Here is a 16,524-nt window from a genome sequence, read left to right on the forward strand (position 1 = left end):
CTGACTACTGGGGCCAGAGACACCTAGATTGCCTACACATCTTCATTGCATCTTTTTTTTGTTAAGGGGATAGGCACAAGCGTCGCAACATGTTTACATTAATCTACACCCTGCCTGTTGGAAAGTTCGGAAACAGTATACCATCACTCAGCCTTTTCGAACTTCTTTTTGCCCCCAAACGAAGAACGAAAATGAACTTTGTTTGAAGTATATCGGGGTCTTAAGACTGACCTCTACCAAACGCATGAGAAGAGCACGTATATGACACAAATGACCTTTCCAAGTCCCACTATAATTAATCACATCATGGAGATGCACTCGCTTCACTCACAGGCTATAAAATAAAATAAAAAAAATTTATAAGTTAATAACTTTACCTTTAAAGAATATACTTCAAATTTTACTTTTCTTTGACAGTGGCATAAATGTTAGTCTATTCTACATCATTAACCAATATCATTTTCAGTTTGTTAGGCAATGCAATGTCGTCATGCTTGAAAGTTGGAAATAAAATAGGAGTTTCCCACATCTAACTTTGTAAAAATATTTACTGTAGTTATGTAGTAGATATTTATTTTTTTTTTTTTATTTTTTTTACTACATTTTTTTAATACAGATTTTTTAAAACAGATAGAATGCTGTTGTAGTGCATGCATGCTTATGTGTGCATGTGTGTATTTCAGCCTCGTGGCAGGACGTTTCCCATGCTGGAGGGCCCCAGTAACCAGGAGTCAAGCATGGAAGATGAGCAGGAGTGTGTGATCACTCCCAGTACCACAGTGAAGTTCAGTGCAGCTCTAAAAGAGAGAAACCGCATCAACTTCATGAGGAATTCACTGCTGCTGATAGGTGCTGCTTTACTGCACACTCAAAAATACTGTTTTTGTGGGAATCATGAAAAAATTGCCCACTAGTGGAGACATTTTATAGCAGTTGTAAAATATCTTCACTCCATTTCCAGCCTGAAGACCATGGTTGGCAGGTTTTCACAACAAAACCCACCCAGTTGCTGCTCAAAAATAGCCCAATTGTGTTTCGAGGGGGGTCCCCGTTAAAAAATTGCATTCCGAATGGTAAAATACACGTTTTTTTTGGTGGGGATTCCCCAGTAAATTTCACCTTTCAGGGGCTTAATATCAGGTTTTTGCAGGCGCTTCAACCCGCGGACATGGAAAAACAAACTGCGGCAACAGTGTTAAAGCATTAGTTCACCCAAAAATGAAAATTATGTCATTAATGACTCACCCTCATGTCGGTCCAAACCCGTAAGACCTCCGTTCATCTTCGGAACACAGTTTAAGATATTTTAGATTTAGTCAGAGAGCTTTCTGTTCCTCCATTGAAAATGTATGTACGGTATACCGTCCACGTCCAGAAAGGTAATAAAAACATCTTCAAAGTAGTCCATTTGACATCAGAGGGTCTGTTAGAATTTGTTAAAGCATCGAAAATACATTTTGGTCCAAAAATAACAAAAATTACGACTTTATTCAGGATTGTCTTCTCTTCCGGGTCTGTTGTGAACGTGACTGCTGTGACTGTTGACGTACGACGCTGCTGATGTGTTCTCTGGTGCGCCCAATAACAAAGAAAACACGTCAGCAGCGGCGTACGTAAGCGGCGTCACTGCAAGTGTTGTAAATGCGCTCACAATAGACCCGGAAGAGAAGAAAATGCTCAATAAAGTCGTAATTTTTGTTATTTTTGGAGCAAAATGTATTTTCGCTGCTTCAACAAATTCTAACAGATCCTCTGATGTCACATGGACTACTTTGAAGATGTTTTTATTACCTTTCTGGACATGGACAGTATACCGTACATACATTTTCAATGGAGGAACAGAAAGCTCTCGGACTAAATCTAAAATATCTTATACTGTGTTCCTGAAGATGAACGGAGGTCTTACGGGTTTGGAGCGACATGAGGGTGAGTCATTAATGACATAATTTTCATTTTTGGCTGAACTAACCCTTTAAAGTGGCCCAATTAATTAGCACATAGCACATTGTTGTAAGTCTTGACCCACTTATTATGTGCTGTACTATGTTGCCTCATGTTTATTAAGGTGTGAACTTTTTGCTGAACAGTAATGTTTCTGTTCTGCAGGTCACCACGAGACACCGCCAGATGCTCATACTAAACTTCTGGAGAAATTTCCAGAGAGCATCCCTCGCCAACATATCAACGTCATTCCCCCTGCCACAGAGAAGCCCATTGAAGAGGTAAAAACATTATCTACACAGCAGTGCTACTGAGTGTGTTTACTTATTGTTATATAATAGGTTTAACAATTTGCAATGTGTATAACATGAAGAGGATGGTAAATAATAGCCATTTCTGAAGTCTGAACACCAAATCGATGACTCTCACAATGCATTTTGAAAGAGGAACGAGCCTTTTAGACCACCTTATTAGAGAACTATTATTATGGTTATTGATTTTATTGAAAAGAGCATGTGGTAGCATGATTTGGAAAAAGCATATGACACTTTGTGGAAATACAGTGATCGACAACAACATTTAAATCACCTGCCAGATATTCTATTAGGTCCCACTTGTATTGCCAAAACAGCTGTGATGCGTCTCAACAAGATCTCTGCACGTGTCCTGTGGTTTCTAGCACAAAAGACGTTAGCAGCATTTTAATTTCTGTAGGTTGTGAGGTGTGGCCTCCATGGATGGGATTTGTTGGTCCAGCACATCCCACAATTACTCAATCAGATTGAGAGCTGGGGAATTCTGAGGAACTCTTTGTCCTTTGTTCCTGTGACCATTCCTCAGCAATTTTTGTACTGTTGCAGGGTGCATTCTGCTGAAAGAGGCCACTGCCAAGAAGGGGTGTACATGTTCTGATGCTCATGTGCCCATTGTAGGCTCCATCAAGGTGACACCAACCTAATCTTACCCAATAATTACAACTTTCTTTAATGGCTAGCATTAAGTTTTTCAGCCATCTGAGCTACATTAGCTCTTTTTTTGTGATCAGTTATCCTTCTTTGCATCTCTTTTGGTAGGTACTAAGCACTGTATATGGGGAACACCATACAATACTTGCCATTTTGGAGATGCTCTCACCCAGTCATCTAGCAATCACTTTCTAGCAATTTTTCTGCTTTCCACACATGAAAGTAAGGAACTGGCTGTTCACTTGCTGCCTCCTATTTTCAACTGTTTGACAGGTGCCATTGTAGTAAAAATAATCAATGTTTTTCAACTGTCAGTGGTTTTAATGTTTTGTCCGATCAGTGTAAATTATTCTAAGTGACTTATTGTATTTTGTACAATAGTACAAAACAAAATTTTATTTTTAAGGACATATTAAGTACAAAACAATTTTGTACTTAATATGTCCTCCATAACTAAGTATATTAGTCTGACCCTTCTTGGCATGGAGTGTAAAAATTCATGACACATCAGTTGTCAAATCTATCATGTTTAACTCCTGAAGAATTACCTCCTTAAATGTCCTGATCTTTAATGGGGAGCATTGCTCAACTTGTCTCTACAAAATCCACCATAGGTGCACAAGAGTGTTAAAGTTGGGTAAAATACTTGTCCCCTGAAGGTTTTTTAGGATTAGGGTTAAAATTGTCCAACAACGCAGGGAATGTTGAGAGGACAGCATCTTCTGTTTAAAGTTTTAGCATTAAATCACACAATGCACACCACTGTGTGATGTAATGCATTCATGAATTCATGACAGCTTTGGTAAAGTACCCAACTGCTGTGTTGTACCCTTTGGTAAAGTACTCGGATTTTTATTGTAAGGTAAAGAACCACCAGATTTTTAATATGGAAGCACTTCCTGCATCATTCATTCAATGCATCATTCATTCATTCATTCATTCATTCATTCCTTGACTGTGGAACACAAAACGTACAAAGATGGACCCAGAAAATTTTTGCCATTTTTATAACAAGTACAGCAAAATAATTGGTAATACAGCTGTCATGCTATACAGATTTTACCTTTTTTTATAAGCTGAATTTTATTAAATGCTTGATTATCTGTATATGTAATTAAATTGCTAAAAATCTTTGTTTGTATTTGTGTTTATTGCCATATCAAAGCATGTTCTGCTTTGTTTCAGAAAGTAAATGAGAGTGGAATGGAAGACAACAGTCCTCTGCCTCCACCTGTGTCATCCCTGCAGGAGAAACCCGTCCGTGTCCCACGTGTGGAGACTCCAGTGGACTCCATGCTGAAGGACATGGCCACCATAATCTTCTGCACTTTCCTTCTGGCCGGCTGGGTGGCCTTCATCATCACCTACCCCAAGGTAAACACTCTAAATTTGTTCATTAAGGTGAGTTTTACTCTCACTATCACTCTAAGACTGAATCATTGTCCAAGCTGAATGTCTAGAATCTAGCCCTCTACAGTTAAGACAAACAGAAAAGATAATGAAAGTCAAGCAGTTAATCAGAGACTTAGAATCCCAGCTCACATGCCTTACACGTCATACAAACACAGTTTCTAGTTTTTAGATGATTAGATGAATCATGTTCATGCACTTAATCTACTAGAGTTATTTATCTTAATAAAAGTCAGAATAAAAAAAAAAGCTAACCAAAATGAAAATGACTTGTATTCACACAACATGGTGTGACTATAGTGAGTGACTTGAGTGAAGTGAGTGGGTAAAGGGAAAGAAGTGGGGGAGAAGGAAGGACAAGACAGAAAAGATCTTTACCACACCCCACGAGCATCCAACCGTTCCAACATGTCCCAGTCTGAGATGGGACATTCAGCTAATGAGCATGAGGATGCAGGTTAAGGCTGTCAGCAAAACAAGAATCACAATAATTGCCATTACTCTTTAATCTCTTTTTGAATTTGCCAATTGGTTGGCATTTAGGGAGGTTGTGTGCTTGCAAAATGCCCAACACCCATTCTACATCTATGCCTAATATGGCCTTTCTTTACTGTTCTGTCTACTAAATAGGCAAAAAGTAAGGTTATTAATTGAAAATAATGCTAAATTTATAAATCTTTGGTTGAAAAGTATCTCCTCTGTTCGGTCTCTTGGGTCAGCTCTGAGAGTATTGTGGTGTGTTGTGTTTTGATCAGAGTGTCCACAAGCAGCAGCAGTTGCAACACCAGCAGTTTCAGCAGCAGATGGAGGAAAAGCTGCAGCTCCTACAGCGGCAGCAACTCATTTTCCAGCCACCCAGTGAGCTGCCTCCTGACACTGACTTCCTAGAGGCAGCCCGTACACGCTCCGAGAGCTCCACCCACAGCAGTCCCAATATCACCCCACGAGCATCCAACCATTCCAACATGTCCCAGTCTGAGATGGGACATTCAGCTAATGAGCATGAGGATGCAGGTTAGGGCTGTCAGCAAAACGAGAATCACAATAATAACCATTACCATTTAATCTCTTTTTGAATTTGCCAATTGGTTGACTTCTGATTTCTTATCTTTTAATTTCAGAGGAAGAATCCAACATTGTCAGAATTGGAAACATCACTTTCAACCCCAGAGATGTACTTGGACATGGTGCTGAGGGAACTATTGTGTACAGGCAAGTTATATTTACATTTGCTTATAAATATGGAATACAATTTGTAAGCGATTCATCAAAAAGAGGCAAATAAACATGAGAAGTAGCTGTAATACAAAGTTTCAGGGATCGTTCAGGATAGTACAAGCTAGAATAGGAAGGAGTTAAGAAAAAGTGAAAGCATAGAGGTTTTTTTTTGTTTGTTTTTTTTTCAGTAGGATGCACTTTTGGATTTTGTTCCTCACTGTGATGGTACCACAAGCTGTTGCTCACTTACCAATCTCAGGCTTCTGGAGAGGATGTAGACTCTTAAGAGTGAGTGAAAGTAGGAGGGTGCAAAGTCTGTGGCTGTTCTGTATGGAAGCAATATCTTGATATGCAATATCTTGAATTTGATGTGAGCCGCAGCCAGTAACCAGTGGAGAGAGATAAGAGGTGTCACGTGAACTTGTTTGGGCTTGTTGAAGACCAGTTCTGCTGCTGCGTTCTCAATCATTTGTAGAGGTTTGATTGTGCATGATGGAAGTCCTACCAGAAGAGCATTGCAGTAGTCCAGCCTAAAAGTGACAGTCACAAAGACCTGGAAAAGAAGTTGTGCTACTGTTAGAAATGGCCTAATCTTCCAGAGAATGACCATTGTCATCTGAGTCATTTTTTCTGATTTCTGTGTATTTTCAGGGGTCAGTTTGATAACCGTCCAGTGGCTGTGAAGAGGATTCTCCCAGAATGCTTCAGCTTTGCCGACCGTGAGGTTCAACTGCTGCGCGAGTCAGACGAGCATCCAAATGTGATTCGTTACTTCTGCACTGAGAGAGACCGTCAGTTTCAGTACATTGCCATAGAGCTGTGTAGCTCCACACTGCAAGAGGTATAACAAACACCACAACATGACATGTCATTGGTGTTTCAGGTTAAAAACCCAAATTGAATATTGCAATAATTTATTTAAATATGCATTTTAGGATTTATTTAAAATGTCAAACCACAAGAACAAAAACTTTTCCTTTCACTGACCATTTTTCATGTTCCCCCAGGATATAGTTATGTTTGTAAATCTCGTGATACAGGAAGGGAAGGGGGCTAGCAATACTTTATATAAAGAAATTGAAAGTATCTCAGTTAACTTTGTCTACATATTCTTCTTTTGAGTCAATTGCCATAAAAATCAGTGGTGCGATTCCAACCATCCTCATAACTTTGTACCACCCTCCCAAGAGCAATAATGCCTTCTTAACTGAATTATCTGAACTCTTGACTTATCCATGTTCCATATCTTCAAATGTTATCCTTCTGGGTGATTTTAACATTCATACAGATAATGTCAATAATGTATTTACAAGCAAATTTTTATCATGTTTGGATTGCTTTGGTATACAACAATTTAATACACTGCCCACTCATACTAAGGGGCATACTCTTGATCTTGTTTGCTGCTCTGGTATAACACCTTTTGATTGTACTGTTTCTGATCTATCCATATCAGATCACTTTCTGGTGTCAATTTGTGCCAAACTGGCTATTTTTAAGGTAAACCTGTGGCACCCGATTACATTTCGGAATATTAAGAACATTGATTTGCCTACTTTTGCTGATGAACTTGCCATCTTTCCCAGTAAATCTGATTTCACTACTGTTGATGAACTGGTAAAATATTACGATGATGGACTGAACATGATTTTAGATGAATTCGCACCTGTGAAAACTCGAACTGTTTCATTTGTACATTCAGCTCCTTGGTTTACACCTGAACTGCGTGAACTTAAAACTAAAGGCTGTAGGTTAGAATGGCTGTACGTCAGGTCTGGCCTTACTTTTCATAAAGAAATGTATGATGAACATATTCAAAATTATAAAAATGCACTGACTAAAACTAAATCCGATTACTACTACAATGTAATTGGAGTTAGCAATGGGAACTCTAGGTCTCTTTTCTTGGTGGTAAACAATATTCTGAAACCACCTGATTCTTTGCCATCTGATATGTATTTCACTGACTTATGTGATTGCTTTTTGACTTTTTTTTTTTTACATCTAAGGTTGAAAATGTACATCGGCAATTACTTACTGGTACTCTTCACAATGACTCCTGTCAGTCTATCACTCACACACCTCCCCACTCTGTTTTCTCTAACTTTATTATTTTATTCTATTTCAGAGATAGTGGGTCTGATAGATAAATCTAAATCTTCGACTTGTCAGTTAGACCCTCTACCAAGTCCTTTAGTAAAAGCTTGTTTACCAGCCCTTTTGCCGTTGATTACTAAAATTGTTCATGATTCACTTGTTTCTGGTTTTGAATTTCCATCTCTTAAATCTGCTATTATTACACCCATACTTAAGAAACCAGGGTGATCCATTTGAATTTGAACATTTTCGTCCAATTTCAAATTTACCATTTATCTCTAAGGTAGTTGAAAAGTGTATTGCAATTCAAATTCATGAACATCTGTCCAATAATAACTTGTATGAACAATTCCAATCTGGTTTTCGTCCCCACCACAGCAATGAGACCGCTTTTGTCAGAATAACCAATGATCTACTGTTGGCAGCTGACTCTGGGCTTTTAACTATACTTGTCCTTCTTGACTTGAGCGCTGCCTTTGATACTGTCTCACATAACATACTTCTTGACAGGTTAGTTTCCATTGGTATTACTGGCACTGCTCTGTCTTGGTTTAGGTCATATCTGTCTGGACGCAGTCAGCATATTCAATTAAAAGGTTTTAGTTCAAGAATATCTATAGTCACCACTGGTGTTCCCCAGGGTTCTGTTTTGGGCCCGCTTCTTTTCATTATATATATGCTCCCTCTTGGTGATATTTTAAGGAAATATGGTATTAATTTTCACTATTATGCGGATGACACCCAACTTGACCTGTCTGCCAAACCCACCGCTTCTTTTCCTCCGCCATCTTTGTCAGGCTGTTTAGCTGAAATTAAAGACTGGCTTTCAGCAAACTTCTGTGTATAAATCTAATTGTTTCTCTTTACACATTGACAATACTGCAATCTGTCCTTCCTCTCAGGTTAAAAGTTTGGGTGTCATTATGGATAGCACACTATATTTTAAAGCTCAGATTAATAATATCACATGGATTGCATACTTCCATTTGCGCAATATTAATCGTCTCCGTCCATTTCTTTCAAATAATAATACTGCAGTTCTCATTCACGCACTAGTCACCTCACGTATAGACTACTGCAATGCTCTTCTCACGGGTATTTCCCTCCAAATTGCTGCATAAGCTTCAATTGGTTCAGAATTCTGCAGCTCGTGTATATATACTGATACTGATCACATTTCTCCGGTTCTCCAGCAATTGCACTGGCTTCCAGTAAAAATAGAGTTGAATTCAAAATCTTGCTACTTACTTAAAAGGCACTTCATAATCTTGCACCACAATACCTTACTCAACTTCTCCAGGTTTACACTCCTTCACGTGCACTTAGATCTTCATCTTCAATTTCTCTTGTGGTACCTCGGATTCGACTTACTACTATGGGTGCCAGATCTTTTAGTTATTTTGCCCCCCGCCTTTGAAACTCTCTTCCCCTCGATGTTCGCAATAGTGAGTGCTTGTTGACTTTTAAAACGCATCTTAAGACATATCTTTTTATACAGGCTTGTTTGTTGTTTGTCTTATGCATATATATATATATTGCTTGTAAGGTGACCTTGGGTGTTCTGAAAGGCGCCATGCCATGAAATAAAGTGCATTATTATTATTATTATTATTATTTTTATTATTATTATTATTATTTATCACATAAGGAATTTATCAATGTAACCCTAATAATTTACTTGAACTGAAATGGACAACATCTGATGATCATGTTATCCAGCATGATTTGAGAATGTTCCCAAGCAAGCATCTTGTAATTTAACAGATAGTAGAAAGAAATTCTGTACTGTATAATATAAAATTATAATGTAGTTTAATTTTAATAATGCTTTATTTATTTACTTATTTATATTTTATTGTTTACTTTTAGTATGTGGAACGAAAGGATTTTGACCGCCACGGTTTGGAGCCAGTGACACTGCTAGAGCAAACCATGTCTGGACTGGCTCATTTACATTCACTTAATATAGGTAACCATTATTCGCAACATCAGTAATATAGTCTGCATTTTAGGTGAATTAATCAATATTCATGAAGTGCTGTTTTTTTTTTTTTTTAATCTGTTTGATGCAAGTTTTTGTAACACTCTTTCATGGGTTGATAGTTCACAGAGATCTGAAGCCACACAACATCCTGGTGTCGATGCCGAACACACATGGGCGTGTGAAGGCCATGATCTCAGACTTCGGCCTATGCAAGAAGCTGGCAGTGGGCAGACACAGCTTCAGCAGGAAGTCTGGAGTCCCAGGCACTGAGGGCTGGATTGCTCCAGAAGTGCTCAGTGAGGATGCAAAGCATAACCCTGTAAGAGCTCAGAAAACAGACTGTGTTTTAAATATTATAAATATTATAGTGATTATAATATATACAGATTATAAATGTTGATAGTTCAGATAGTTATTAAAAATCATGGTAAAGTGTTACCAATAATTTAATTTGACCAAATTCTCAATAATTCAGCATTCCAAATTCTGTTTGAAATAGCACAATTAGAACATATATGTTTATGTCATGAATTTTTCATTCCTAAAGCAAGTCTTGTATATGAAACTACTCTCTTACGCTAGCAATAGCATGTCTTGCTCTCTTTGTCTATTCATTTGAAACTTTTGTAACAGTACATGAAGAATGTGTTTTAAGTTATATAACATTAATGCAGTCAACAACCCAGGAACTTATAGGTAATTATAGACAATGAGTTGAAACGTTATCTTTAGCAGTACCCATTGCAAATGATCAGCTACACTCTACTCCTGCACAGCAAAACATGAAGAGAACATTTGTTGAGCTTTATATAACTTAAAACCAACAGGGAGAAATATTTAACAAGGACGGGACAGGGTGATCAGGGGTCTTGTTTTGTCCTAAAAGGATTTTTTTTTTTTTCCTGCAGTAATGACATTGAACATAACTGACTGAATTTTTACATAGCTACTTACCAAATAAATAGATAGATAAACATTAAATATTGATTGCCATTTATGTGAGAAAAAAAATGGAAGTGCACAAGTCACAAGTGAGACATGAAACAGTTACACAGTTTAGCTGTCATTATACAGAAATACATGACTACAGAATCCTGCGTTGGCCATCAGTATTCCAGAAAGCCATGTCAGAAGCACTAAGAGTTTTGTCAATGGCTAGACAATCACAGTTTCACCTCTGATGTTTCAGACCTGCATGGTGGACATCTTCTCTGCAGGCTGTGTGTTTTACTATGTGGTATCTGAAGGCCACCACCCCTTTGGAAAGTCCTTGCAGCGGCAAGCAAACATCCTGCTGGGTGCCTACTCGTTGGAATACTTAGACGCTAACAGACATGGTAGGACAGAAAGACATCTTTATGCATTCAGAAACACCAGAGCTCATTTTGGGTCAGTTTGTCAAATTTTGTATCATGTATGTGATAATTTGTGCTGTTGCAGAAGATATTGTGGCCCGAAACTTGATCGAGCAGATGTTGAGTATGGAACCAGAGAAGAGACCCTCAGCAGACAGAGTGCTAAAGCATCCCTTCTTCTGGAGTCTGGAAAAACAGCTGCAGTTCTTCCAGGTTACTTAGTCAGTCCTTCTTTATTTAATCAGGTTTGAATGCATCTACTGCAAACAGTATCCTGCCCAAGAAGACAGCAGAAGGCACATCAACAAAAACTGCATTTACACTTGGCATTAACATGCGAGCAGCGCGAGCCGATCAAACAGATCGGATCATCAGTCAATCAGAACATGCCGCGTTAATTTATTTTTTCTTTTAGTAGCATAAAAAACAACTGATATTTAAACTGTGATTAAATTATATACAGATATAGACACACACCCCTTAAAACAGTGTTTTCAAACCAGAGGGACAAAATCATGTTATAAAAATGGCCATTTATTTCTAAAGTATGACAATTTTATGTAAACAGTTTATGTTTATTAAGTTTTTCTGAGAAACTCCGCTAAAGCTGAAAGAAAAATAACAGGAGGTTCTTCTAGAATGCCTAATAAATGGCAGATTTTTCTTTTTCTTTTTTTCTTTTTTTTGCACTGACAGGATGTGAGTGATAGAATTGAGAAGGAGCCGTTAGATGGACCAATCGTGAGACAGCTGGAGAGAGGAGGACGGGTGGTTGTCAAAGGTGATTGGAGGGAACATATCACAGTGCCTCTACAGACAGGTAAACACTACTGCAGTTTTGCTTACTGCTGGCCTTTTTTCTACCCATTTTTATTTCTAAGAGTTTGTAATTAGATAAGGTGCATGCTGTTCTGTCATGATTATCTAGTTTTATTCTTGTTTGAATCTTTAATGTGAAACGTTTGCTTTGCAACCCATTCAAATTTAAATTGTTGCTCTTCAGATCTTCGCAAATTTCGTTCATACAAAGGCGGATCGGTCAGAGATCTTTTACGTGCCATGAGAAACAAGGTATGTTTGCTAAAGAAAATCAGTTTATTGATACTCGGCACAAATATCTAGTATTTACAGCAGATAATATGCACAATATTAATGGAAAAGTAGCATAAGAGAGTTGAAGGAACCAGTGATGGGTCATAAACGATCCATTCATTGCGTCTGTAATGTGACAAATGAACGAAAGACTCGGAAGGTAAAGTAATATATGTTCCCTGTAAATTATCTTTGGCTGTATTATAATGATTTCATAATTCAGAATATGCTAAAGATTGCATAGGTGGATGTGTTCAGGGAATTTGGCTTTTAAAATGATAACATTTAAAACCACTTAAATAAACTAAATGACTTGTTTAAAGATTTGTTCATTTTGATGAACGAGATTGAACGAGAGAGTCAGTAAAATGATCTGAACTTCTCATCCCTACACTAAGTTCCTTTTTGTAATAAATGAAATGTAGTTGTTTTGTTAGTTATTTCTATTTGTCATGTTTTACATTTTTGATGTCAGCTTGTACATGTAGAGCAAGCTGAATTCTGATGATAAAAAAAATCTAAAATACTGTTAAACAAGCAGTTGCAATAATTGATTTGTATATTTAAATACAAAACAAAAACAGAAGTTTTAGTCCATCTCGAAAATATAACATTTCACATGATTAAACTCCTGTTTCTCTTAAAGGGATAGTTCACCCAAAAATGAAAATTCTGTCATTAATTACTCACCCTCATGTTGTTCCAAACCTGTAAGACCTCCGTTCATCTTAGGAACATAAATTAAGATATTTTTGATGGAATCTGACAGCTCTCTGACCCTCCATAGACAGCAAGGGTACTACCACGATCAAGGTCCAGAAACATAGCGAGGACACCGGTAAAATAATCAGTGTGACATCACGGGTTCAACCGTAATTTTACAAAGCTACGAGAATACTTTTTGTACACAAAAGGAAAAAAAAGACCTTATTCTATTCAACAATTCGTCTCCTCCTCATCACCCAAGCACCATTTTGGAGAGTATCCACTGAACGTAAACAGCGTATGCTGTTCTGTGTCAGCTGCACCACGTTGTATGTTGTTTTTGTTAAGATCAAAGCGTAAACGACGTAAACAGGACCTTGAATGTGTAAGCACACTTGCTGTATATGGGATGTCAGAGAGCTTGCAGATTCCATCAAAAATATCTTAATTCGTGTTCCAAAGGTGAACAGAGGTCTTACGGGTTTGAAACTACATTAGGGTGAGTAATTAATGACAGAATTTTCATTTTTGGGTGAACTAACCCTTTAAGCACAAATTGTCTCATATTTATTTCAACGTTGTTTCCTATAGAAACACCACTACCGAGAGTTACCCGATGAAGTTCAGGAAACACTTGGATCCATTCCAGATGAATTTGTCCTGTACTTTACCTCCCGTTTCCCTCTTCTTCTGCTGCACACACATCTGGCCATGCGTTTCTGTGCTTTGGAGCGACCTTTCCTGCCTTATTACCACGCTTCTGAACTGCTCACACACCACACAGTAGCACAATGTGCGCCACAGACTCCCCCAACACAGCATTGCAGTCCATCAGTGCCCTCAGGCCTGTCGTCGTCCAGTCAGATATCAGCAGCTCCACATGAACTGTCTGAAATGGCAGTCTTACCTGAGATCACCACAGAGCACATACAGACAGACCCGGTGCCACCCACACTGTCCACACAAGAGACTGGAGCTCCATAATGCCAAGTAGATGGGCCCTTGATGGATGGACCCTTTTCGGATACATTCCAGGGATAAGCCATCTCTCTGTGTGGAAGCAGTCTGGGCCTGTAGTGTCCAGGCTGTCTAACCACAGGCCGCCATCCCATCTTTAGTGCCTTACGATGCCCATTTTAGACAACAGCTCTTGTCTGAGTTATTTATAGACTCCTGGAGAAGATGATTTGGAGGATGCTGAAAAAGATGGTTTGGGTTGTCAGTGGTGTGCTCACAAAACTCTGCAGTCATTCATTCCATTTGTCAAGTATAATGTGATTGGAAGGCGAGGGATTTTTGCTAAACACTTGAAGTGAACGCAAGAAATTCTACTGTGCAATGTTGAGTCGTGCTTGGTGAGAGAGAACATGCTATTGAATTTATATTTTTGTACATATTTTGATCATTGATAATCAGTTGAAGTGGCCATTGTGCCTTTTTAAATGACACTGGGCAGTGTGACTTGGTCCTGAGGAGAAGCTAATGCTTGTGGTTTTGCCTATTGTCTTTGCTGCTGAAAACTGTTAAAGGACTAGTTCAACCAAAATGAAGAGAGGAATCATTTAGTTATCCACACATGTATGGCTTCCCACGGAACAGCAGAATGTTCACCGTTCTCTTCTTTACAGTGACAATCTGCTGTGAAGCCCCAAAAACACCAAAAAGCATCATAAAGTAGTCAACTTGTGTGCAGAATAATCTAAAGAAGCATGCAAATTCAAGTTATTATTCACTGATTATCTCTCTTTGCACTGCATTTCTTAATTCTCATTCAGATATGTCCTGCAAAGACATCATACCATATTTGACATCAGTGGAGCCAAAGACCATTGGTTATAACCTATCATATGTGGAAGCACAAATCACATTTGTGAGCAAAAGCTACTGTATGGCTTCGGGAAGCTAAACCGTGCACAAGCCATATGGGCTACTTCTATGCATGCTGGTTTGAAACAAGACATAAATGATGACAGAATTTAATTTTTGGGTGAACTGTTCCTTCGAAGTCTCTAATATGGAACCAACTGTGTGACATTACCGGTATTATGCTTTCAAAAGTTCTGGATGTACTTTCATGACAAATTTAATATCCTGTATTGTGCTCATAATTTCAGTCATTCAGTCTTGCACTTTTATATTTTGGTATATTTCAGCAAAACATACAGCAGAACTGTATGAATTCATTCCCTTGGATTTTGGATAGTGTGGTTGAGTTGTAGCTTTCAGGTGATTCTTATGTAGGAAAATAATTCAGCATTTTTTTTTTTTAATGGATCCCTGATTCAGAATCTATGTTGTTAGGATATACCAGGAAAAATGTCTCTCCTAGGTCTGATGTTGGTCAGCTGTTCAGTGCATATACAGCATTGTAACGTGCATGGCATTTTGACCTGAAATATTCCAGATGGAGCTTTTATAATGTTACATGTTTTTAATGTCCAATATTTTTAAATGGCACATTTTGAGGGAAAAAATTAAAATGCAGTGATGCCTTTTTACATGTAGTGTTAATAAAAGCTGCTATTGTGCAATGCCAATTAAGTTGTTTATGAGTGCAAATAGTCAACCTTTTTGGCAAAGGCTATTTTCATTTTCACCCACCATTGCTCAAATTATTTATATATAACGTTACTTCTATTTAGTCTTTGTGAGAATAGCATCTATCACTATTTGAACTTAATATAAACACTTTTTTAATACTTGGTGCAAACAGTAACTACTAACTACCACCATATTCCTTTTTTTTTTTTTTACGTGTATACTCTAGGAAAATGCATAAGAATACATCATCACATCTCACTACTGTAAAATAGAATGTAAAACAGGTGGAATGATGATTAGATAAAGAAAAAATATAACTGAACACTGGACAAAGGCTACTTGTTTTGCCGTAAAATTTATGACTAATAAACAGGTATTAAGGGAGTTTTTTTCTTTATTTAGTCTGCTCCTTTAACATGCACCTCAAAAAGGTGTACATTTGTTTTGCTTTATTGTTAGAATGATGATTAGCACAAAACATGAGACCTGAAAAAACATGAAAAGGTTTTTAAACTGATCAGATGCAGGTGGACCACAGCGTTATTATTTTGGTGTGCTTTAATTCATAATTCATATTTTAGATGTTTTAACAGCTAAAATCGTGTTTGATGACCAATACATATTCAGTCTAATACACTGATAAAACGATTCTATGGCGTAAGTAAATACAACAGAAAAACTAATGTAATTTCTATATCCAAAAGGTAGTTTAGGCAAAAAGAAGAAAAGAAGTAAATTCTATATTGGTACTTAATTCAAGTTTGTTAAAGCATAAATATAAACTCTATACTTAATTGAAGTTTTTAGAAGTTAAATATAAATGTTATAAAATTAAGTACTATAATTTTTTGGAAATTGGTGTTCCCATCATGCATTGGTGCGTAAAGAATTAATAAGGTAGTTTTTTTTCTTCTGTTTTTCAGCTGTATTTGCACTGTTTTATCATTGTTTAGTTACATGTGATATTGTTACATTTGGAGTTCATTTTCTACTCAAAATGACTCATTCATACTCACTGATGGTAACATTCTGTGGTTCAATTTTATGTATTCTGTACCAAGTATTGAAGTCCCTGTGTTCAGGTGAAGGCCACATTACTAATCATGTAGATATAGTGTTGCTTAGTTAAATAACATACAGTTTAAAAGCATGGTTTAGTTAGGTGATATATTAAGTAAAATCAAAGTATAGCCAAGGTAGATTTAAGTAAAAATTA

The 16,524-nt window shown here is 37.4% G+C and overlaps 1 protein-coding gene across 1 annotated transcript in view; it reads left to right on the forward strand.

Moving 5' to 3' along the window:
* Positions 1 to 15,304, forward strand: part of LOC109113237 (serine/threonine-protein kinase/endoribonuclease IRE1-like) — a 31,144-nt gene extending 15,840 nt beyond the window's left edge. Inside the window, exons 10-22 of the mRNA XM_042720946.1 lie at positions 684 to 849; positions 2,107 to 2,222; positions 4,092 to 4,280; positions 5,072 to 5,330; positions 5,438 to 5,528; positions 6,186 to 6,375; positions 9,501 to 9,600; positions 9,735 to 9,934; positions 10,805 to 10,952; positions 11,056 to 11,183; positions 11,667 to 11,790; positions 11,974 to 12,041; positions 13,359 to 15,304. Coding sequence (XP_042576880.1) covers positions 684 to 849; positions 2,107 to 2,222; positions 4,092 to 4,280; positions 5,072 to 5,330; positions 5,438 to 5,528; positions 6,186 to 6,375; positions 9,501 to 9,600; positions 9,735 to 9,934; positions 10,805 to 10,952; positions 11,056 to 11,183; positions 11,667 to 11,790; positions 11,974 to 12,041; positions 13,359 to 13,751 — 2,172 coding nt within the window. The 3' untranslated portion in view covers positions 13,752 to 15,304. The remainder of the gene's footprint in view (positions 1 to 683; positions 850 to 2,106; positions 2,223 to 4,091; positions 4,281 to 5,071; positions 5,331 to 5,437; positions 5,529 to 6,185; positions 6,376 to 9,500; positions 9,601 to 9,734; positions 9,935 to 10,804; positions 10,953 to 11,055; positions 11,184 to 11,666; positions 11,791 to 11,973; positions 12,042 to 13,358) is intronic.
* The last annotated feature ends 1,220 nt before the right edge of the window (positions 15,305 to 16,524 follow it).

Source organism: Cyprinus carpio, chromosome B3, assembly GCF_018340385.1.
Source record: "Cyprinus carpio isolate SPL01 chromosome B3, ASM1834038v1, whole genome shotgun sequence".
Lineage (NCBI taxonomy): Eukaryota > Metazoa > Chordata > Actinopteri > Cypriniformes > Cyprinidae > Cyprinus > Cyprinus carpio.